The following is a 19,109-nucleotide window of genomic DNA, read 5'->3' as shown; positions in this document are numbered from 1 at the left end:
GACAACGGGGTACTTAGGAATAACTAGTTTACGCATGTAGGTCTTGAACAAAATACCACCCCCTCCCATAAGGTTTCCTAACTGGAAGGATAGGGGTGTTGCAAAAGCTAGTGCAGAGAACAATTAACTCTTTAGAAAGAAATTCTTGAATCATAGGAGTTATTCCTTCTTTTGCTTATCATTTAAGTGGGTATTGGGGGATCTTAGGTAAAGACTTGGATGTGTCCACTTGAATTTTAATAGGTTCAGCAGACAAAACTCTGTCAACATTTGTAAGCCTAATGGCCCACAGAATTTTGGGGACTTCAGAAGTAACTTCAAGGGGGACAGGACCTATTGGAATCGAATTTTGTAGAGGTATTGAAAGGGCTTGCGTATGGCAAATAACCACTTCCTTCTGAGTGTTGTCTATTCCTGAGTTTTTATTATCAAGCAAGATTAAAAATACTTCCCCTTTTTTATTATATTGTAGATGGCAATTCCATTTAGATAAAATGTCTCTTCCTAATAAGTTAACAGATGTTTCAAGGCTTAGCAGGAAGAGATGTAAATCTTCTCTAGATCCTGAAGAAATTGGCACAAGAATGAAATAGTGTTTGTTCCTTATTTGTAATTCCCACTATAACTGAAGTCTTTTTACTCCAGGGCATGGGCTTTTTCAGGTATGTGGGATTTATTGCAGATAAGGTAACCCCTGATTCAACTAAAATTTACAAAGTTCCCCATTAATGTACGTAGACATTTTTCCTTGATAGCTTAGAGATACCATAGGAAAAGTTCTTGTTTTGTTCCTGGAGCCCCTTCATTCTGAATCAGAGGAAGAGGAGTGGCTGAGGTGGAAACCCTCTGTTTATTCTTTAACTTAAAGCATTCACTTTTCCAATTACCAGATTATTTATTACAGTAGTTGTAGAGACCAGTTTTAGGTCCACTGGAGGGTTTTAAATCTTTTTTCTGAATAGGCCCATGTAACTGTTGTAACTGAAGGATCATTAACTTATTTGCTAGTTTGAGCACCCTACTTTGTTTCTAAAATTTGGGCAAGCTAATGAGCTAAGATAGTTAATTCCTCAATGGAAGTTAATTTCCAGTCTAAACAATACCTCTTAACTAATGCTGAAATTTTAGGCTTGAGACCAGAAATAAATACTGCATTAAAAGCCTCTTTCATTTCCTCATCTGATGATTCAACCCACAATATTCCAAAAACTTTTGGAATAATGAGAATTGGTAATCATAAACATTTTCATTTTTGTGTTGTATGCAAGAGTGAACTTTTGTCCAGTTGATTTTTGAGAGAAAGGCCTCAAGGATTGCATCATGCAACTCTTTGGCTTTGTGTTTAGCTGCTTTGAGGACATTGGCTGTTTTGCCTGTATCTAAAGCTAAATCATTTGGGGGATCTTTCCATTCAGCACATTCTAACTATAATTTTGCTTTACCAGGGTCAACTAACGTATGAATTGATACAGACCAGCTAATCCAATCTGGTAAGCATGAATAAGGACCTTGAATTCTTTAGCAAATTTATGAGGCTCCTCACATAAATTTGGGAAATCTTTGCTGATATTATGTAGTTCCGTACAGGTCCAGGGAAAAAAATAACAGGACTCTTTGGACTTTCTCTAGTGCCTACTCCACATTCTGCAGGGTAAATTTAAAAGGCATTTCAGTAATAGGCTCTGTACTTTCTGACTTTGGTCTAACTAGCTTTGGGCTTTTTGGTGCTGCATTCTCTGGTTTAGAAGTTTCATAAATAGGATCTCCTTTAGTAGATTTTCTTGAAAAGAAAGCAAGTGCAGGCAGAGAATTTTCAGAAGGATTAAGAGGGAGAAGAGGATATAGAGAAGAGGCTGCCGGTAGTGGTGGGGGAAGGGTAGCAGAGGAAGCTGCAGTGAAGGGTGTAAATACAGCAGAGCTCTGGCTTTTAAATTCTTTATTATTAGTTAATTCAGAAACTGAATTCTGCAATTCTTTATTATGTTCAGTCAGTTTAGAAGCTTCAAATCACCAATCATAAAAAATGTCCCATTGGATAGACCATTCATGCAAACTGCCTTTCATCAAATCATGCCAAACAGGCAAAAATAAGAGGAAGAACCAAAATGCTTGTTCACATAATGAGCAGGAGTTTTCAGAGGAAACTCAGCCTTGCTCTTAGACTTAGCATTTCTCGAATTTCCAGAGGCAGTACAGGTTAGCTTCGGAACTTTTCAAACAAAAGCTCAGAGGTCTCAGCTTCTCAGAACCAACTAATTTCTTTAGCAACAGACTGCCAAAGAGTTGAAAAATGTAGCTTTTTGTGGTACTGAGGTCCTTAAGCAATGACCATATGGTATGCAAAACAAAGAAACTTGTGCTCCATTCAAAAGACAGAAGACAGAAAGACAAATCCTTCAACAAAAGTTGGGGAACCTCTACACAAAGTAAGTAGGGGCTTGGACCCAAGAGGTGTTTATCTGCCACAACTCCCAGGATCCCTCAAAAACCAGACAGGCCCGAGAGGTCTTGCTGGTTCCAGAAGCTCTGATTTTCTCGCTGCCCCAGATGCTGCATAGGTAAAATCCTTCAGGTGCCTTCACGGTCAACAATACATGTCCGAGTAGAGTTACTGGACCAACATTCCAATTGAATTTTTTTTTTTTTTTAATTTTTATTGTGCTTTAAGTGAAAGTTTACAAATCAGGTCAGTCTCTCACACAGAAACTTATATATCCCAATTGCTCTCCCCCTAATGAGACAGCACACTCCCTCCCTCCACTCTCTTTTCGTGTACATTTCACCAGCTTCTAACCCCATCTACCCTCTCATCTCCCCTCCAGGCAGGAGATGCCAACATAGTCTCAAGTGTCCACCTGATCCAAGAAGCTCACTCCTCACCAGCATCCCCCTCCAGCCCATTGCCCAGTCCAATCCATGTCTGAAGAGTTGGCTTTGGGAATGGTTCCTGTCCTGGGCCAACAGAAGGTCTGGGGGCCATGACCACCGGGGTCCTTCTAGTCTCAGCCAGGCCATTAAGTCTGGTCTTATGAGAATTTTGGGTCTGCATCCCACTGCTCTCCTGCTCCCTCAGGGGTTCTCTGTTGTGTTCCCTGTTACGGCAGTCATCAGTTGTAGCCAGGCACCATCTCATTCTTCTGGTCTCAGGATATGTAGTCTCTGGTTCATGTGGCCCTTTCTGTCTCTTGGGCTCGTAATTTACCTTGTGTCCTTGGTGTTCTTCATTCTCCTTTGCTCCAGGTGGGTTGAGACCAATGGATGCATCTTAGATGGCTGCTTCCTAGCGTTTAAGACTCCAGACGCCACACTTCAAAGTGGGATGCAGAATGTTTTCTTAATAGACTTTATTATGCCAATTGACTTAGATGTCCCCTGAAACCATGGCCCCCAGACCCCTGCCCCTGCTACGCTGGCCTTCCAAGCATTCAGTTTATTCAGGAAACTTCTTTGCTTTTGGTTTAGTCCAATTGTGCTGACCTCCCCTGTATTGTGTTGTCTTTCCCTTCAACTAAAGTAGTTCTTATCTACTATCTAATTAGTGAATGCCCCTCTCCCACCCCTCTCCCCCTTCTTGTAACCACAAAAGAATGTTTTCTTCTCAGTTTAAACTATTTCTCAAGTTCTTATAATAGTGGTCTTATGCAATATTTGTCCTTTTGCAACTGGCTGATTTCACTCAGCATAATGCCTTCCAGGTTCCTCCATGTTATGAAATGTTTCACAGATTCCTCACTGTTCTTTACCGATGCGTAGTATTCCATCGTGTGAATATACCATAATTTATTTATCTGTTCATCTATTTTTATTTATCTATTCATCTTTTTGCTATTGTAAACAGTGCTGCAATGAACATGGGTGCACATTATCTGTTCATGTAAAGGCTCTTATTTCTCTAGGATATATTCCAAGGAGTGGGACTGCTGGATCTTATGGTAGTTCTGGAAACCCTGGTGGCACAGTGGTTAAGTGCTATGGCTGCTAACCAAAGGGTCAGGAGTTGGAATCTGGCAGGTGCTCCGTGGAAACTCTATGGGGCAGTTCCACTCTGTCCTATAGGGTCGCTATGAGTCAGAATCGACTCAACAGCACTGGTTTTGGTTTTTGGTATGGTAGTTCTATTTCTAGCTTTTTAAGGAAGTGTTAAATCAATTTTCTAAGCGGTTGTACCATTTTACATTCCTGCCAGCAGTGTATGAATGTTCCAATCTCGCCACAGCCTGTCCAATATTTATTATTTTGTGTTTTTGGATTAGTGCCAGCATTGTTGGAGTGAGATAGAAGCTCATTGTAGTTTTGATTTGCATTTCTCTAATGGCTAATAATCGTGAGCATTTCCTCATGTATCTGTTAGCTACCTGAATGTCTTCTTTAGTGAAGTGTCTGTTCATATCTTTTGCCCATTTTTAATTGCGTTATTTGTCTTTTTGTAGTTGAGTTTTTACAGTTTCGTGTAGATAGATCAGGCGCTGATTGGAAATGTCATAGCTAAAAACTTTTTCCCCGTCTGTAGGTAATCTTTTTACTCTTTTGGTGAAGTCTTTGGACGAGCATAGGTGTTTCCCATCGAATTTTATTGAAGGAATAATTCTATGGGAGAAATACGAGGTATTCAAGTCAATTGCCAAAGTATGTTCTGCTTTGCAGGCAGAAGAAAGAGGTATTTCAGCAGGCAGTGTAACTAGAGTACATCAAACAGATTCAGAGGAAAACCAAGGAATTTACAAATGGCAATTAGCTACAACTTTCTTAACATCAATTTCTAGCCTAATTCAAATCTCTCATTCTTAATACAATTTAACTAAGGCAAGATTTCTAAAATGAAATGTTTTAAACATTTTGACATATGAAGGTATAGTGATGAATTGCAGCCTGGGTCCACTTAATTGTAGTCTTTGGATACAAAACCAACCATTAGTTAGGAAAGAATAAGATTAGATCAGTTTTAAGTCTATGTCTTTTCAAGTATACATTTGCCTTATTCAGCTAAGGGAAAAGGAGGTAAACCCCAGGTGCTTGTTTGGGAAATTCCTTGGAGGTAGTTAAAAGAACAAGTTTATCTATGCTCTAACTTATTTAACATCTTAACGAGAGCCTTCTCTGTGGAAACATCGTTAACATATTAGGCACTGAGCGGTTTTTTCCCCCCAGATAGTAAAACCTTAACAGAAGCCAAATGTTTATCAGGAGAGCAGAAGAGAAATTTTCAGTTAACCTCAGAACGGTGTGCCTAATTTTAGTTCTGCAACCTCCCTTGAGATGTACCAACACCTCAAAATTTAAATTCCATACACACACTCCCTATTCCAATTAGAAGCATAATATCATTTGCATATCTTTTTGTTAAACCCTTTACCCCTCCTTATTAGACTATAAGCATATCTAAAACCTTTTATTCACTAATACAAAGAGAAAAACTAATTCAGTGCCTGAGACACAGTCGACAAGAAACAACTATAAGTTAAAGGAAGGAATAAAGGAATAAATATGAACATGCTCACAATATTCAATTAATATGATAAGTATAAAGGATTACCCAATTTGTATGTTACGGAATAAAGAACAGTGTGTTTGGAAATGGATGGAACAGTTTGAAATGGTATCATGAGAACAGAAGACTTCACCTACCAGCATTGTGCAACAGGAACTTCTCTAGTGATGAAAAGGAAAATGTCAGATTTCTGCACTGCTTATGTTGGATTTACTAACTACACATTACTGTTGAGCAGTTGAGATGTGACTAAAGCAGTTTAGGAACTGAATTCTTAATTTTATTTCATTGTAATTAATTTAAACGTAATAACATAACTAACTTCACGTGTCTTATTATATTATGTTATTAGGGGCCATCGAGTTGGTTCTGACTCATAGCGACCCTATGTACAACAGAATGAAACACTGCCTGGTCCTGCACCATCCTCACAATGGTTGCTATGTTTGAGCCCATTGTTGCAGCCACTGTGTCAATCCATCTCATTGAGGGTCTTCCTCTTTTTCGATGACCCTCTACCTTACCAAGCATGATGTCCTTCTCCAGGGACTGGTCCTTTCTGATAACGTGTCCAAAGTATGCAGGAGGAAGTCTTACCATCCTTGCTTTTAAGGAGCATTCTGGCTGTACTTCTTCCAAGACAGACTTGTTCATTCTTTGGCAGTCCATGGTATATTCAACATTCTTCGACATCAAGAACATCATACATAAAAAAAAAGCAAAAGGTCATTAAAAAGATGGGAAAGAAAGAAAAGACCAAAACTGATGTCAGAAGAGACTCTGAAACTTGCTCTTGAACGTTGAGTAGCCAAAGCAAATTGAAGAAATGATGAAATAAAAGAGCTGAACAGAAGGTTTCAAAAGACAGCTTGAGAAAACATAGTAAAGTATTATAATGACAGGTACAGAGACCTGGAGTTAGAAAACCAAAAGGGAAGAATACACTCAGTTATTTCTCAAGCTGAAAGAACTAAAGAAAAAATTCAAGCTTTGAGTTGCTATTTTGAAGTATTCTATGGGCAAAATATTAAATGATTCAAGGAGCATCAAAAGAAGATGGAAGGGATGCAGAGACACTGTACCAAAAAGAATTGGTCGATGTTCAACCATTTCAGGAGGCAGCATACGATCGAGAATCAATGGTATTGAAGGAAGCAGTCCAAGCTGCACTGAAGGCATTGGTGAAAACGAGGCTCCAGGAATTGACGGAATACCAACTGAGATGTTTCAACAAATGGATGCAGCGCTGGAGGTACTGACTTGTCTTTGCCAAGAAATTTGGAAGACAGCTATTTGGCCAACTGACTGGAAGAGATCCATATTTGTGCCCACTGCAAAGAAAGGTGATCCAACAGAATGTGAAATTTATCAAATAATGATTCCTGGGGTAGAAAGACCAATTTTGTCATTTTTATTACTGTTTATTTGTGCATTTATTCTTTGTATTAATGTTAAGTCATAGCTGCCTTGCAGAAATATATAAAACTGAAATTTGGTTACATAATGATAAACAATATATTTAAAAAATCCACTTACCCAATATATTGCAGAATTTAGTGACTTAGGGGTCCCTTTAGTGACTTGGTTTGGTAACACCTGATTTTTCTTCCAGATATTCATAAATCCACTGTATGCCCGATGGTAATCAGTGGTGGGAGCAAGACCTTGTGATCTGCTTCCATGATGACAGCCAAAAAAACCCAATAAGGCAGTTCTACTCTTGTCACATGGAGTCTCTATGAGTTGAAACGGACTTGACGGCACCTAACAACAATCAGTAGTGACAAATCTACATCAGATTTTTGTAAGTTTCTATCCTTTTTTGTGTTCAGTGAAAATGTCATGTTAAGCAGACGTTTATTTTCATGAGTCCCTTGGATCCGCTTGAACTCTGGCTTGCATGTGATTCCCCATTTTGGAGGCTGCTGGATTGGACCCTTCATTGGTATGGGTCATCCTGCTCTGTTGTCCAACTACTGTTTAATAATGGGATTCTTATACCAATTTGTCCCAGTAAAGCCATGTCACATCCATGACACGCGTATTAAGTGCAAGAATATGAGTAGATAACATTGTGTATGGGGATTTTAAAATTTGAGGTACCTGAGAAGATCTGAGGTGGCCAACTTGAGGACTGAGTGAGACTCCTCTGTGGCTAGTTCCGTTTCCATCCTAGCAACAGCCATTTTCTGTGCATACATAATCATGAGACTAAGCAGTGTCTGGCAACGATGATGTGACTACACTGCACCTCCCCTGAGAGAGGACTGTCTGGTAATGATGACATAAGTACCCTGCCATCCCCCCACCACACATACCCTTCTGATTAACACATTATAACCAATCTAAGAAAGACACATATATCCTTTTAAGCCAATCACCTTATGAAGGACTGCTACAGGAAGTCCTGTCCTAGGATTTCCCCCCACAGGAAGACCTGCCTTATGAGTTCCCACCACAGGAAGACCCACCTTAAAGTGATCTACTACCAAGTGTGTAATGTCCTCCAATGATCTAAGCCTGTAATTAAAAACCAAACCCAGTGCCGTCAAGCCGATTATGACTCATAGTGACCCCGTAGAACAGAGTAGAACTGCCCAACAGAGTTTCCAAGGAGCACCTGGTGGATTCAAATTGTTGACCTTCTGGTTAGCAGCCGTAGCTTTTAACCGCTACACCACCAGGGCTTCCGTGCAATCAAGTAATGTCTTTCAATGATCTAAGTCTGCAAATACCAAATACTGTACTTCATGTTCTTTGTTTCCCCTTCATAAAATGTCACTGCTGAGTCACCACACTGGATTATTGGGTTCCATCACATGGAATTCAGTCTATCTCTAGTTCTTTTCTAGTTCAAGCTATCTTTTTACTTTCAATAAATCTCTCAATTTTACATTAATCAGAGTTATGGATGGTTATTCTACAACAACACAATTACAAACATATATCCAGAAGTCAAATCCCCTAGGAATAAAGTTAAAGTCAGGTTCCGGAAAGCTCACTGTTATGTTAAAAAATAATCAAAGCACAAAGAAAATAAAGTATACAGGATTGATTTAAGCAGTTAATCTATACGCATACTGGGAGACCATTTTGTTTCTACAAAAACAAAAGTCTCACTGCAAAAAAAGATAGTAACAATGAAGTTTTCAAGAAAGAAGAAACAGAGTAGAAAATTAATCATTCACTTTATTTTATGTGATTGACTGACCCATGCACCCTTTCCGAGATCTAGGTGGCCTCTGGCCTGGCAGAGTGGGAGTGGTGGGATGAGGTGGTGGGGAAGTGGGAGGGAGGGAACTTATTCACTTGCATACATTCTCAGATGTACCCCTTAGCTTTTAAAATAACAAAAGCACCTCAAAACCAAAAGAAACAAAACCCATTGCCATGGAGTCAATTCTAACTCATAGCGACCCCACAGGACAGACTAGAACTGCTCCATAGAGTTTCCAAGGAGCGCCTCGTGGATCTGAACTGCCGACCTTTTGGTGTGCACCTGTAGCACTTAACCACTACACCACCAGGGTTTCCAAAGCACCTCAGCTGCTCAGGAAATTCCAAAGGTTTAGAATTTGCCTTCTCAGGAGACAAGGGCAAGACTAACTTACCCTTTGGTGAAGTTAAACTTATACAAAGTAGAATTTTGAACAAATTTATGGTTAACATAAGTCTGCCCAGAAAAGTGTGAGCCTGAGTAGCAAAGTGGCTAAGAGCTCAACTGTTAACAAAAGGTTGGTAGTTAAAATCCACGAACTGTTCCTTGAAACACCTATGAGGCATTTCTACTCTGTCCTATAAACTCTGTCCTACAGAATCACTATAAGTTGGATGGACTCAGTGTCAATGGTTTTCCCAGAGAGCGGGTTTGTGAAGGCTTGATGCCTGTGTCAGTCTGGGCCTCAGCTTTCCTATTACCAACAGCTAAGTTGAACTTACTGCCGTGTAGTTTCTGTTTATCCTCATCTGAGGATTCAATATTTATTTACAAATTTTAAAGAGTTTACCCTGGAGCCAGATCCTTCATCACCCGTGAGAGGGTGAAGGGGGCTTTACTGGAGAACTGGATAGTAATTAGGCCACATGTTTTGAACTTCTGTCTAACGCCTGCTTGGTCTTGAATCCTCTATTTACCATCGGCCATGAATAACCGCAAGCACTTCCTCTAGCGGAGTACAAGAAAAAGCGGCATTGTATGACAGAAACTCACACTTAGAAACCTAAGATGGAGTCCTTTAGGACAAGAAAGGATTGTGCTCAGGCCCTAGCTAGAAATCCCAGTCGTGCCAAGTGTTTCAGCTTTGGGACGCTCTTCGTCAGTACGCGTGTTTTGGAGGGTGCAGATGGTCTTTGGTCAAGACCCCTTGGGGCATATGGTTTTACAGCTCCGTTTTGACCACTGAAGAAAAAGCTGCTTTTTCTCAAAAAACATAGCTGTTAGACTAGAAAGCCAGATTAAAATGAGATAGCATGGTCAGAATATTATACCGCCGTCTCACCGCACTGAAAGTTTTTCTTTCTGAGACACTGGAGTTCCGTGGGCACACCTGTCCCTGCAGCCCACCTGTGTCCCTGCAGCCAGGGACGAGAGCAGGAGACCACCAAGCTGCGGGGGTGACGCCGGTGCCCCCCGGGCCGGAGCCCGTGTGACCAAGGCGGACGCCCGGGAACCCGCGCACTGCGCAAAACTGGTCACGTCGGTCGGGCGACCACCCACGCGTCACGACGCTCCCCCAACGTGGAGGGGGCGGAGCCTGCTTGTCCAATCAGGAGCGCCTGGGCGGAATCTAGAAAACCATCCAATCAGGAGCCCCAAGGAGGGACGGCGTTCGGCGCCCCCGCTCTGACGTCATTGCTCCGCGCGGTCGCCGCGCGAGCGTTTCGTACGTGCGTCCCGGGTCCCTGGTGTTCCGGGCTCGCGGAGGGGACGCCGGAGGCCTCTAGAACCCGGAGATGGTGAGCGCGGGCTTCGTCTCCCGAGACGGATTCGAGGGGAGGGGCGGGTTCCAGCTGGCTGGAGCTAGTCTGAGCCAGGCCTCAGTCCCCCCGCCTACACTGCCGGGTCTCCGGCCCCGAGTCCGCGGCCGGGCGGCTCGAGCGTCCGCATTTCCGCACTCAGCGCAGCGCCGCACCGGCAGCCGGGACTCCGGGTGTCGTGTCCGTCCCCGCTCGCGGCGAGTTCCCCCCGGGGCCCGGCGTAACGCAGACACCTGGGGGCTGGGTCCGGCTCGATCTGGGGCTGCTAGTGGGAGGTACTCTCAGGACCCCAGCCCCCAGCCGCCCGCCCCCCGCCGCAGTGCCAGACGGGGGTGAGCCCGGCTGGATGGGCTGTGCATGCCCCCGGGGGATCTGGTTTCCCCCGAGGTTTCCTGGTGTGGGACTCTACCACGCTGTGCCCCCTTCCTACCTCCTTCTACTGCTGGCGTTAAATCTGCGTCGCGGATTTCTCCCTGCTTTCCCAAAGGCCAGCTCCCCGCCTCCAAGTCACAACATTGTTATCAACTATTTGTGAACAAGCTGTAAGACTTTAATTGTTGATTATTTTTACTAGGAATAATGTTGTTGTTAGGTGCCGTCTAGTAGGTTCCGACTCTTAGTGACCCCATGTACAATAGAAGAAACACTGCCTAGTCCTGCACCATCTTCAGAGTTGTCAGGCTTGAGCCCATTGTTGCAGCCACTGTGTCGGTCCGTCTTGTTGAGGGTCTTCTTTTTCGCTAACTCTCTACTTTACCAAGCATGATGTCCTTCTCCAGGGACTGGTCCCTCCTGATAACATGTCCAAAGTATTGAGACATAGTCTTGTCATCCTTGCTCCTAAGGAACTTTCCGGATGTACCTCCAAGACAGATTTGTGTGTTCTTTTGACAGTCCATGGTACAGTCAATACTTTTGCCAACACTACAATTCAGAGGCATCAGTTTTCCTTTGGTCTTATTCATCGTCCAGCTTTTGCAAGCATATGGAGTGATTGAAAACACCATGGCTTAGGGCAGGTGTCCCTTTAGTCTTCAAGGTGATATCTTTGCTTTTTAACATTTTAAAGAGTTCTTTTGCAGCAGATTTGCCCGGTGCAATGTGTCATTTCATTTTTTGACTGCTGCCTCCAGGAATTTTGACAATGGATCCAAGTAAAATGAAGTTCTTGATAACTTAAATCTTTTCTCCACTTGTCATGATGTTGCTTGTTGGTCCAGTTGTGAGGATTTTTGTTTTCTTTATGTTGGGGTGTAGTCCATACTGAAGGTTGTGGTCTTTGATCTCCACCAGTGAGTACTTCAAGTCCTCTTTATTTTCAGCAAGCAAGGTTGTGTCATATGCGTATCGCAGGTTGTTAATGAATCTTTCTCCAATCCTGATGCCCCGTTTTTCTTCATGTAGTGCAGCTTCTCAGATTATTTGCTCAGCATACAGATTGCATAGGTGTGGTGCACCCTGATGCACACCTTTCCTGACTTTAAACAACATCTGTATCCCCTTGTTCAGTTCAAACGACTGTGTCTTGACCAATGTACAGGTTCCTCATGAGCACAATTAAGTGTTCTGGAATTCCCATTCTTTGCAATGTTATCCATAATTTCATATGATCCACACAGTCAAATGCCTTTGCCTAGTCATTAAAACATAGGTAAACATCTTTTTTGTATTCTCTGCTTTCATCCAGGATCCATCTGACATCAGCAGTGATATCCCTGGTTTCATGTCCTCTTCTGAACCCTGTCTGAATTTCTGGCAGTTCCTTGTTGATGTACTGCTGTGGCCGCTTTTGAATGATCTTTGGCAAAATATTACTTGTGTGTGATATTAATGATATTGTTTGATAATGTCTGCATTTGATTAGATCACCTTTCTTTGGAATGGGCATAAATACAGATCTCCTCCAGTCGGTTGGCCAGGTAGCTGTTTTCCAGATTTCTTGGAGTCGGTGAGTGAGCATTTCCAGCACTACATCTGTGTGTTGAAACGTCTCTGTTGGTGTTTGGTCAATTCCTGGAGCCTGGTTTTTCCCCAGTGCCTTCATTGCAGCTTGGACTTCTTCATTACCTTGGATTCCTGTTCATCTGTCACCTCCTGAAATGGATGAACGTCAACCAATTCTTTTTGCTGTACTGAGTCTGTGTATTGCTTCTATCTGTTTTTGATGCTTCCTGCATTTTTTTGTTTTTGCATTGTTTAATATTTTCCCTGTAGAATCTTTCAGTGTTGCAACTTGAGGCTTGAATTTTTTCTTCAGTTCTTTCAGCTGGAGAAATGCCGAGTGTGTTCTTCCCTTTTGTTTTTCTAACTTCAGGTCTTTGCACATGTCATTATAATACTTTGTCTTCTTGAGGTGCTCTTTGAAATCTTCTGTTCAGCTCTTTTACTTCATGATTTCTTCCATTTGCTTTGGCTACTCAGTGTTAAAGAGCAAGTTTCAGTCTCTTTTGATATCCATTTTGGTTTTCTCTTTCTTTCCTGTGTTTTTAATGACTTTTTGCTTTCTTCGTGTATGATGTCCTTGATAATGTTCCGCAACTCTTCTGGTCTTAAGGTCATTAGTGTTAAGTGCCTCAGATCTGTTCTTGAGGTGGTCTCTAAATTCAGGTGGGATATACTCAAGGTCCTACTTTGGCTCTCTTGGAGTTGTTCTATTTTTCTTCAGCTTCAGCTTGAACTTGCATATGAGCAATTGATGGTCTGTTCTGCAGTCGGACCCTGGCCTAGTTCTGACTGATGATATTGAGCTTTTCCATTGTCTCTTTCCACAGATGTAGTCGATTTGATTCCTGTGTATTCCATCTGTCGAGGTCCACTTGTATAGTCGCTGTTCATGTTGTTGAAAAAAGGTATTTGCAGTGAAGAAGTTGTTCGTCTTGCAAAATTTTGTCATGTGATCTCTGGCATCGTTTCTATCACCAAGGCTGTATTTTCCAACTACTGATCCTTCTTCTTTGTTTCCAACTTTTGGACTGCAGTCACCAGTAATTATCAATATATCCTGATTGCACATTCAATTGATTTCAGACTGCAGAAGTTGGTAAAAATCTTCAACTTCATCTTTGACATTAGTGGCTGGTATGTAAATTTGAACAATAGTGGTATTAACTGGTCTTCCTTGTGGGTGTATGGGTCATATCCTATCACTGACAGTGTTGTACATCAGGATAGATCTTGAAATGTTCTTTGTGATGATGGATACGACGCCATTCCTCTTCAAATGGTCATTTTCAGCATAGTAGTAGATCATATGATTGTCTGATTCAGAATGGCCAATACCAGCCCATTTCAGCTCACTAATGCCTAGGATATTGATGTTTACGTGTTCCATTTCAGTTTTGATGATTTTCAATTTCCTTAGATTCGTACTTTGTACATGCCATGTTCCAATTATTAATGGATGTTTGCAGCGGTTTTTCTTATTTTGAGTTGTGCCACATCAGTAAATGAAGGTCCTGAAAGCATGACTCCATCCAAGTCGTTAAGGTCGACTCTACTTTGAGGAGGCAGCTCTTCCCTAGATGTAATTTGAGTGCCTTCTAAACTGAAGGGCTCATCTTCCAGCACTATATCAAACAGTGTTCTGCTGCTGTTCATTAGGTTTTCACTGGCTAATTCCTTCCAGAAGTAGACTGCCAGGTCCTTCTTCATAGTCTGTCTTAGTCTGGAAGTTCAGCTGAAACCTGTTAGCTCTTGGTGACCCTGCTGGTATTTGAATACCAGTGGCATAGCTTCCAGCATCACAGCAATGTATAATCCCCCAGAGTACGACAAACTGACAGATGCGTGGGGGTCTGCATACATAAGCCGTATGTTTTAGGCGTCTGTCATCTTTGAGGACGTGGCTGTGAACTTCACTCAGGAGGAATGGGCTTTGCTGGATCCTGGTCAAAGGAGGCTCTACAGAGATGTGATGCTGGAAACCTTCAGGAACCTGGCATCATTAGGTAAGGATGACATTACTTCTTCACTTAGTTCTTTAGAGAACAAGCAGTTTTTGCTCATTGGGCCTGCTCCAAAATGTGGAATATGGAAGAAGGAATACATTGATCAGTAAGATAGGGTCACCACCATTATAGAGGTACAATCTCGTTGTTTCTCTGTTACAGTGAGCATCCTGTATTAAACTGAGTTTTTCTTCTTATCTTGGTTAAAAGACTTGAATCTCCCTTACTGTCATCAGATGGATATAGGTTTCACAGATCATTTTGGGGCCTGAAGAATTTTGGTTTTGGAAACTTTGTGAGAATTTTTCAGTGTCTACGAAGTTGCTTTCCATTTGGATCCTGTTGTTTCTGTTATTGATGAAGTTTTTGAATACCTCAACTCGTGAGCCCATTTGGGTTTTTTTTTGCTAACAGGAGCCTTCTTCCTTGTAAGATTTGTTCACTTTTTCTTTCAGGTGATGAGACTGCATTCAAGGCCATTGAGTCCATTTCTCAACAGAACACTCACAAGAAAAAAAAATCCAAAAAAGATAAAATACTAAAATTTACAAGAAACTATTCTTGGGCCTCCATTTTAGGAAAAATTTGGGAATGTCTTAACATTGAAGATCAAGATAAAAACCAGGAGATTCCTCTGAGGTGAGTAGCACACACAAGAGAACACAACATACCAGAAGAGAATCTTAGTATTTCATGAAATTAAAAAAACATACACATGAGCAAAAAACCCAGATATGCCTAGCTCCATCTTTGTTTTATCCCAAGCAATATTCACAGCCAATTTTTCATTAAATGTGACTTAGACATTGAGTATTTGAAACATAATTCCATTGGAAACTGATGAAAAAAATGCATATCTAAGAAACACTGTTTTAATAATGGCTTTTTCAAAACATCCAATTTATTCCACTGTGAAATAATTCACATGAGGTAGAAAATTGTTCTTAGGTGCTGTCGAGTCAGTTCTAACTCATAGCGACCCTGTGCACAACAGAATGAAACACTGCCTGACCCTGTGCCATCCTCACAATCGTTGTTATGCTCGAGCCCATTGCTGCAGCTGCTGTGTCAGTCCATCTCATTGAGGGTCCTCCTCTTTTTTGCTGATTTCCTTCTCCGGGGACTGGTCCCTCCTGATAAAATGTCCAAAATATGTGAGACGAAGTCTCACCATCCTTGCTTCTGAGGACCTTTCTGGCTGTGCTTGTTCCAAGACAGATTGGAAAATAAGTATTCATTATGAAAATGGTTAAAATGGAATCTTAGTTATTATTAGCAAATATTAACATATCATTAATATGTTATTAATAACACGCTTCTGCGTTTTAACAGAGATTATATTGTTGAGAGACTCTGTGACAATAATGAAGGTAATCAGTCGGGAGAAACCTTCAGCCAGATTCTAAATCTTAATCGGTACAAGAAAACAACTACTAGAGCCAATCCATTTGAGTGTGCTGAGTGTGGAAGAGTTTTTTTGTCTCGTTCGTCATTGAAGAGACACAACGCAGGTCACACTGGACATAAACCACATCAGTGTTCAGAATGTGGGAAGAGCTATTGCTTCCCGTCAGAACTAAGAAGGCATGTGAGAATTCACAATGGAGAAAGACCTTATGCATGTGAATTATGCTGGAAAACCTTCCTTCATTACCGCTCCTACCTAAACCATGAAAAGTTTCACAGGAAAGAGAAATGTTACGAATGTAAACAATGTGGATGTACCTTCAGTTTTCTCAAATTCTTTGAAAGGCACGAAAGAACTCACAACAAAAAGATACTGAATCAATGCAAGGAGTGTGGGAAAGTCTTCCTGTGGCCCTCATCTCTGAGGAGACATATGACAACACACAGTCAAGAGAAACCCTATGAATGTAAGCACTGTCAGAAAGCCTTCAAATGGCCCGTATCTTTACAAACACATGTAAGAACACACACTGAAGAAACAGCTTACCAGTGTGAGGAATGTGGGAAAGCCTTCAAGAACCCCTTATCTGTGCCGGTCCACATGAGAATACACACTGGAGAGAAACCATACGGATGTGAGAAATGTGGCAAGGCTTTTGCATTTTCTTCGGCTTTAACATACCACATGAGGACACATGCTAGAGAGGAGTATTACAAACGTAGGGTAGGAAAGCCTTCTGAAAAGTCGTCTATTATGCTCTAGAAAATTCATGCCAGGAGAAAAAGCGGACAAAAATGATCAATGTTTTATTGCCTTTATTAGTACCTCCTCCTTAAAGTGAACTGATAGGTCGTGTAGTTCTATGTACTGCTTTGCAGAAATAAACATTAAGGGAGAAAGAATTGTGCGTTTTTTTTAAACTACAGTACGTAAGCTTTTACCCCCCCCCCCCAAAAAAAAACCCATTGCCTTCCATTCTGTTGTGGTTCATGGGTACTGTATAGGGCAGAGTAAAACTGCCCCATAGGTTTTTCAAGCCTGTAAGTCTTTACAGAAGCAGAATGCCACATCTTTCTTCTGGAGAGCAGCTGGAGAGTTCTAACTGCCAGTTTTTCGGTTAGCAGGTAAGTGCCTTAACCACTGCACCACCCGGGGTCCTCAAGTTTTTTTTTTAATAATTTTTATTGTGCTTTAAGTGAAAGTTTACAAATCAAGTCAGTCTCTCACACAAAAACTTATATACACCTTGCTACATACTCCCAGTTGTTCTCCCCCTAATGAGACAGCCCGCTCCCTCCCTCCACTCTCTCTTTTCATGTCCATTTTGCCAACTTCTAATCCCCTCTACCCTCTCATCTCCCCTCCAGTCAGGAGATGCCAACATAGTCTCAAGTGTCCACCTGATCCGAGAAGCTCATTCCTCACCAGCATCCTTCTCCAACACATTGTCCACTCCAATCCCTGTCTGAAGAGTTGGCTTTGGGAATGGTTCCAGTCCTGGGCCAACAGAAGGTCTGGGGATCATGACCTCCGGGGTCCTTCTAGTCTCAGACAATTAAGTCTGGTCTTTTTATGAGAATTCAGGGTCTGCATCCCACTGCTCTCCTGCTTCCTCAGGGGTTCTCTGTTGTGTTCCCTGTCAGGGCAGTCATTGGCTGTAGCTGGGCACCATTGAGTTCTTTTGGTCTCAGGATAATGTAGTCTCCAGTACATGTGGCCCTTTCTGTCTCTAGGGCTCATAATTACCTTGTGTCCTTGGTGTTCTTCATTCTCCTTTGTTCCAGGTGGGCTGAGACTCATTGATGCATCTTAGATGGCTGTTTGCTAGTGTTTAAGACCCCAGACGCCACCCTTCAAAGTGGGATGTAGAATGCTTTCTTAATAGATTTTATTATGCCAGCTGACATAGATGTCCCCTGAAACCATGGTCCCCAAACTGCTGCCCCTGCTACGCTGACTTTCAAAGGGCTCCGTTTATTCAGGAAACTTCTCTGCTTTTGGTTTAGTCCGGTTGTGCTGACCTCGCCTGTATCGTGTGTGGTTTTTCTCTTCACCTAAAGTAGCTCTTATCTACTAATTGGTGAATACCCCTCTCCCACCCTCCGTTCTCCCCCCTGCCACGTAACCACAATAGAATGTTTTCTTCTCAGTTTAAACTATTTCTCAAGTTCTTACGATAGTGGTCTTATACAATATTTGTCCTTTTGCAACTAATTTCACTCACCATAATGCCTTCCAGGTTCCTCTATGTTATGAAATGTTTCACAGATTCATCACTGTTCTTTATTGATGCGTAGTATTCCATTGTGTGAATATACTATAATTTATCCATTTATCTGTTGATGGGCACCTTGGTTGCTTCTATCTTTTTGCTATTGTAAACAGTGCTGCAATAAACATGGGTGTGCATATCTGTTCGTGTAAAGGCTCTTATTTTCTAGGATATATTCCAAGGAGTGGGATTGCTGGATTGTATGGTAGTGCTATTTCTAGCTTTTTAAGGAAGCACCAAATTGATTTCCAAAGTGGTGGTACCAAGGGCTCCACAGGTTTTGACAGGTAATGTTTTTTCTTATTTAGTAAGTAAAAGTTTTTCTATTTTGACTTCCACAGACTGATGTGTTAAGGTTATTTTTAATATGAATGGGTCTTAACTTTTACGGGGTTTTATAAGTAATGATTATTAGAACAATAACAATGTGGTATTTGTTTGGATTTTTTAATAGGCCTACTGTGGTAGATATGACTTACACATTGAGTCTACTTTTCTTCCTGAATCTTTTTTTTAATTGCTGATGTCTTTATTCCACTTTGCAATAAATACTTGGGAGATATTTTTAATTATCCAAACTTTGCAAAAGTATAGGCTGAAGTGAATTGTGTTTTGCAACCTTTGCCCATTGTCCTTGGTTCTGTTTGTAAATTAGACAATATGCTTTACTTTAAGAGAAACCTTGAAACGTTAATGAAATCAGGAGTTAGAGATGGCACTCTTGAATTGTGCTGTGTCAATGTGGGACATGTTGGAAATTACATTGACAAGAATCTCTTCCTTTTATGGTTCCATATTTCAATATCCCAGTATCCCAACTTGAGATTTCTAAGGCAGAAGTGAAGAACCTAGTCCTATATTTTTGGAGCCACGATACAGGGAGACAAACTGATGCATATGGGGTTTGTGGACACCAGCTTCCAGCTTTCTTTTCTTAATTCCCTCAGTATGTGTCCTGTTGTTACATTTGATTTCATTTCATTAAAAATAGTGTGTACTTCCCCAAAATAAACTGCG

General features: G+C 41.5%; 1 protein-coding gene and 1 long non-coding RNA gene across 3 annotated transcripts; one reads left to right on the top strand and one right to left on the bottom strand.

Annotated features, from left to right (window-relative positions):
* Nucleotides 1-957: 957 nt before the first annotated feature.
* LOC135230589 (uncharacterized) lies at nt 958-10,191 on the bottom strand. Its single transcript, XR_010321163.1, has 3 exons — nt 7,592-10,191; nt 7,025-7,252; nt 958-6,819 (listed from the first exon to the last, which is right to left on the bottom strand). It is a non-coding gene; the product is annotated as an uncharacterized LOC135230589 (long non-coding RNA).
* Nucleotides 10,192-10,317: 126 nt separating this feature from the next.
* On the top strand, nt 10,318-18,126 carry LOC104847102 (zinc finger protein 555-like). 2 transcript variants are annotated; one of them, XM_064280222.1, is made up of 4 exons: nt 10,318-10,444; nt 14,286-14,412; nt 14,868-15,051; nt 17,188-18,126. In XM_064280222.1, exons 1-4 carry the CDS (start codon nt 10,442-10,444, stop codon nt 17,204-17,206), a joined length of 333 nt encoding a protein of 110 aa, XP_064136292.1. In that variant the 5' UTR covers nt 10,318-10,441; the 3' UTR covers nt 17,207-18,126. The 2 variants fall into 2 exon arrangements, with proteins under 2 accessions (XP_064136292.1, XP_064136291.1); XM_064280221.1 differs by lacking the exon at nt 17,188-18,126 and adding an exon at nt 15,745-16,722 and having other exon boundaries at nt 10,319-10,444.
* The last annotated feature ends 983 nt before the right edge of the window (nt 18,127-19,109 follow it).

Source organism: Loxodonta africana, chromosome 3 (assembly GCF_030014295.1).
Source record: "Loxodonta africana isolate mLoxAfr1 chromosome 3, mLoxAfr1.hap2, whole genome shotgun sequence".
NCBI lineage: Eukaryota > Metazoa > Chordata > Mammalia > Proboscidea > Elephantidae > Loxodonta > Loxodonta africana.
The sequence above is the reverse complement of the archived record's forward strand: the minus strand, read 5'-3'. Positions and strand labels throughout refer to the sequence as shown.

Bases quoted from the DNA above. Each gene is read 5' to 3' on its own strand.
- LOC104847102 (XM_064280221.1), top strand. The intron at 14,413-14,867 runs GTAAGGATGACA...TTTTTCTTTCAG, and splicing joins CAGGAACCTGGCATCATTAG to GTGATGAGACTGCATTCAAG. The intron at 15,052-15,744 runs GTGAGTAGCACA...GCGTTTTAACAG, and splicing joins AACCAGGAGATTCCTCTGAG to AGATTATATTGTTGAGAGAC.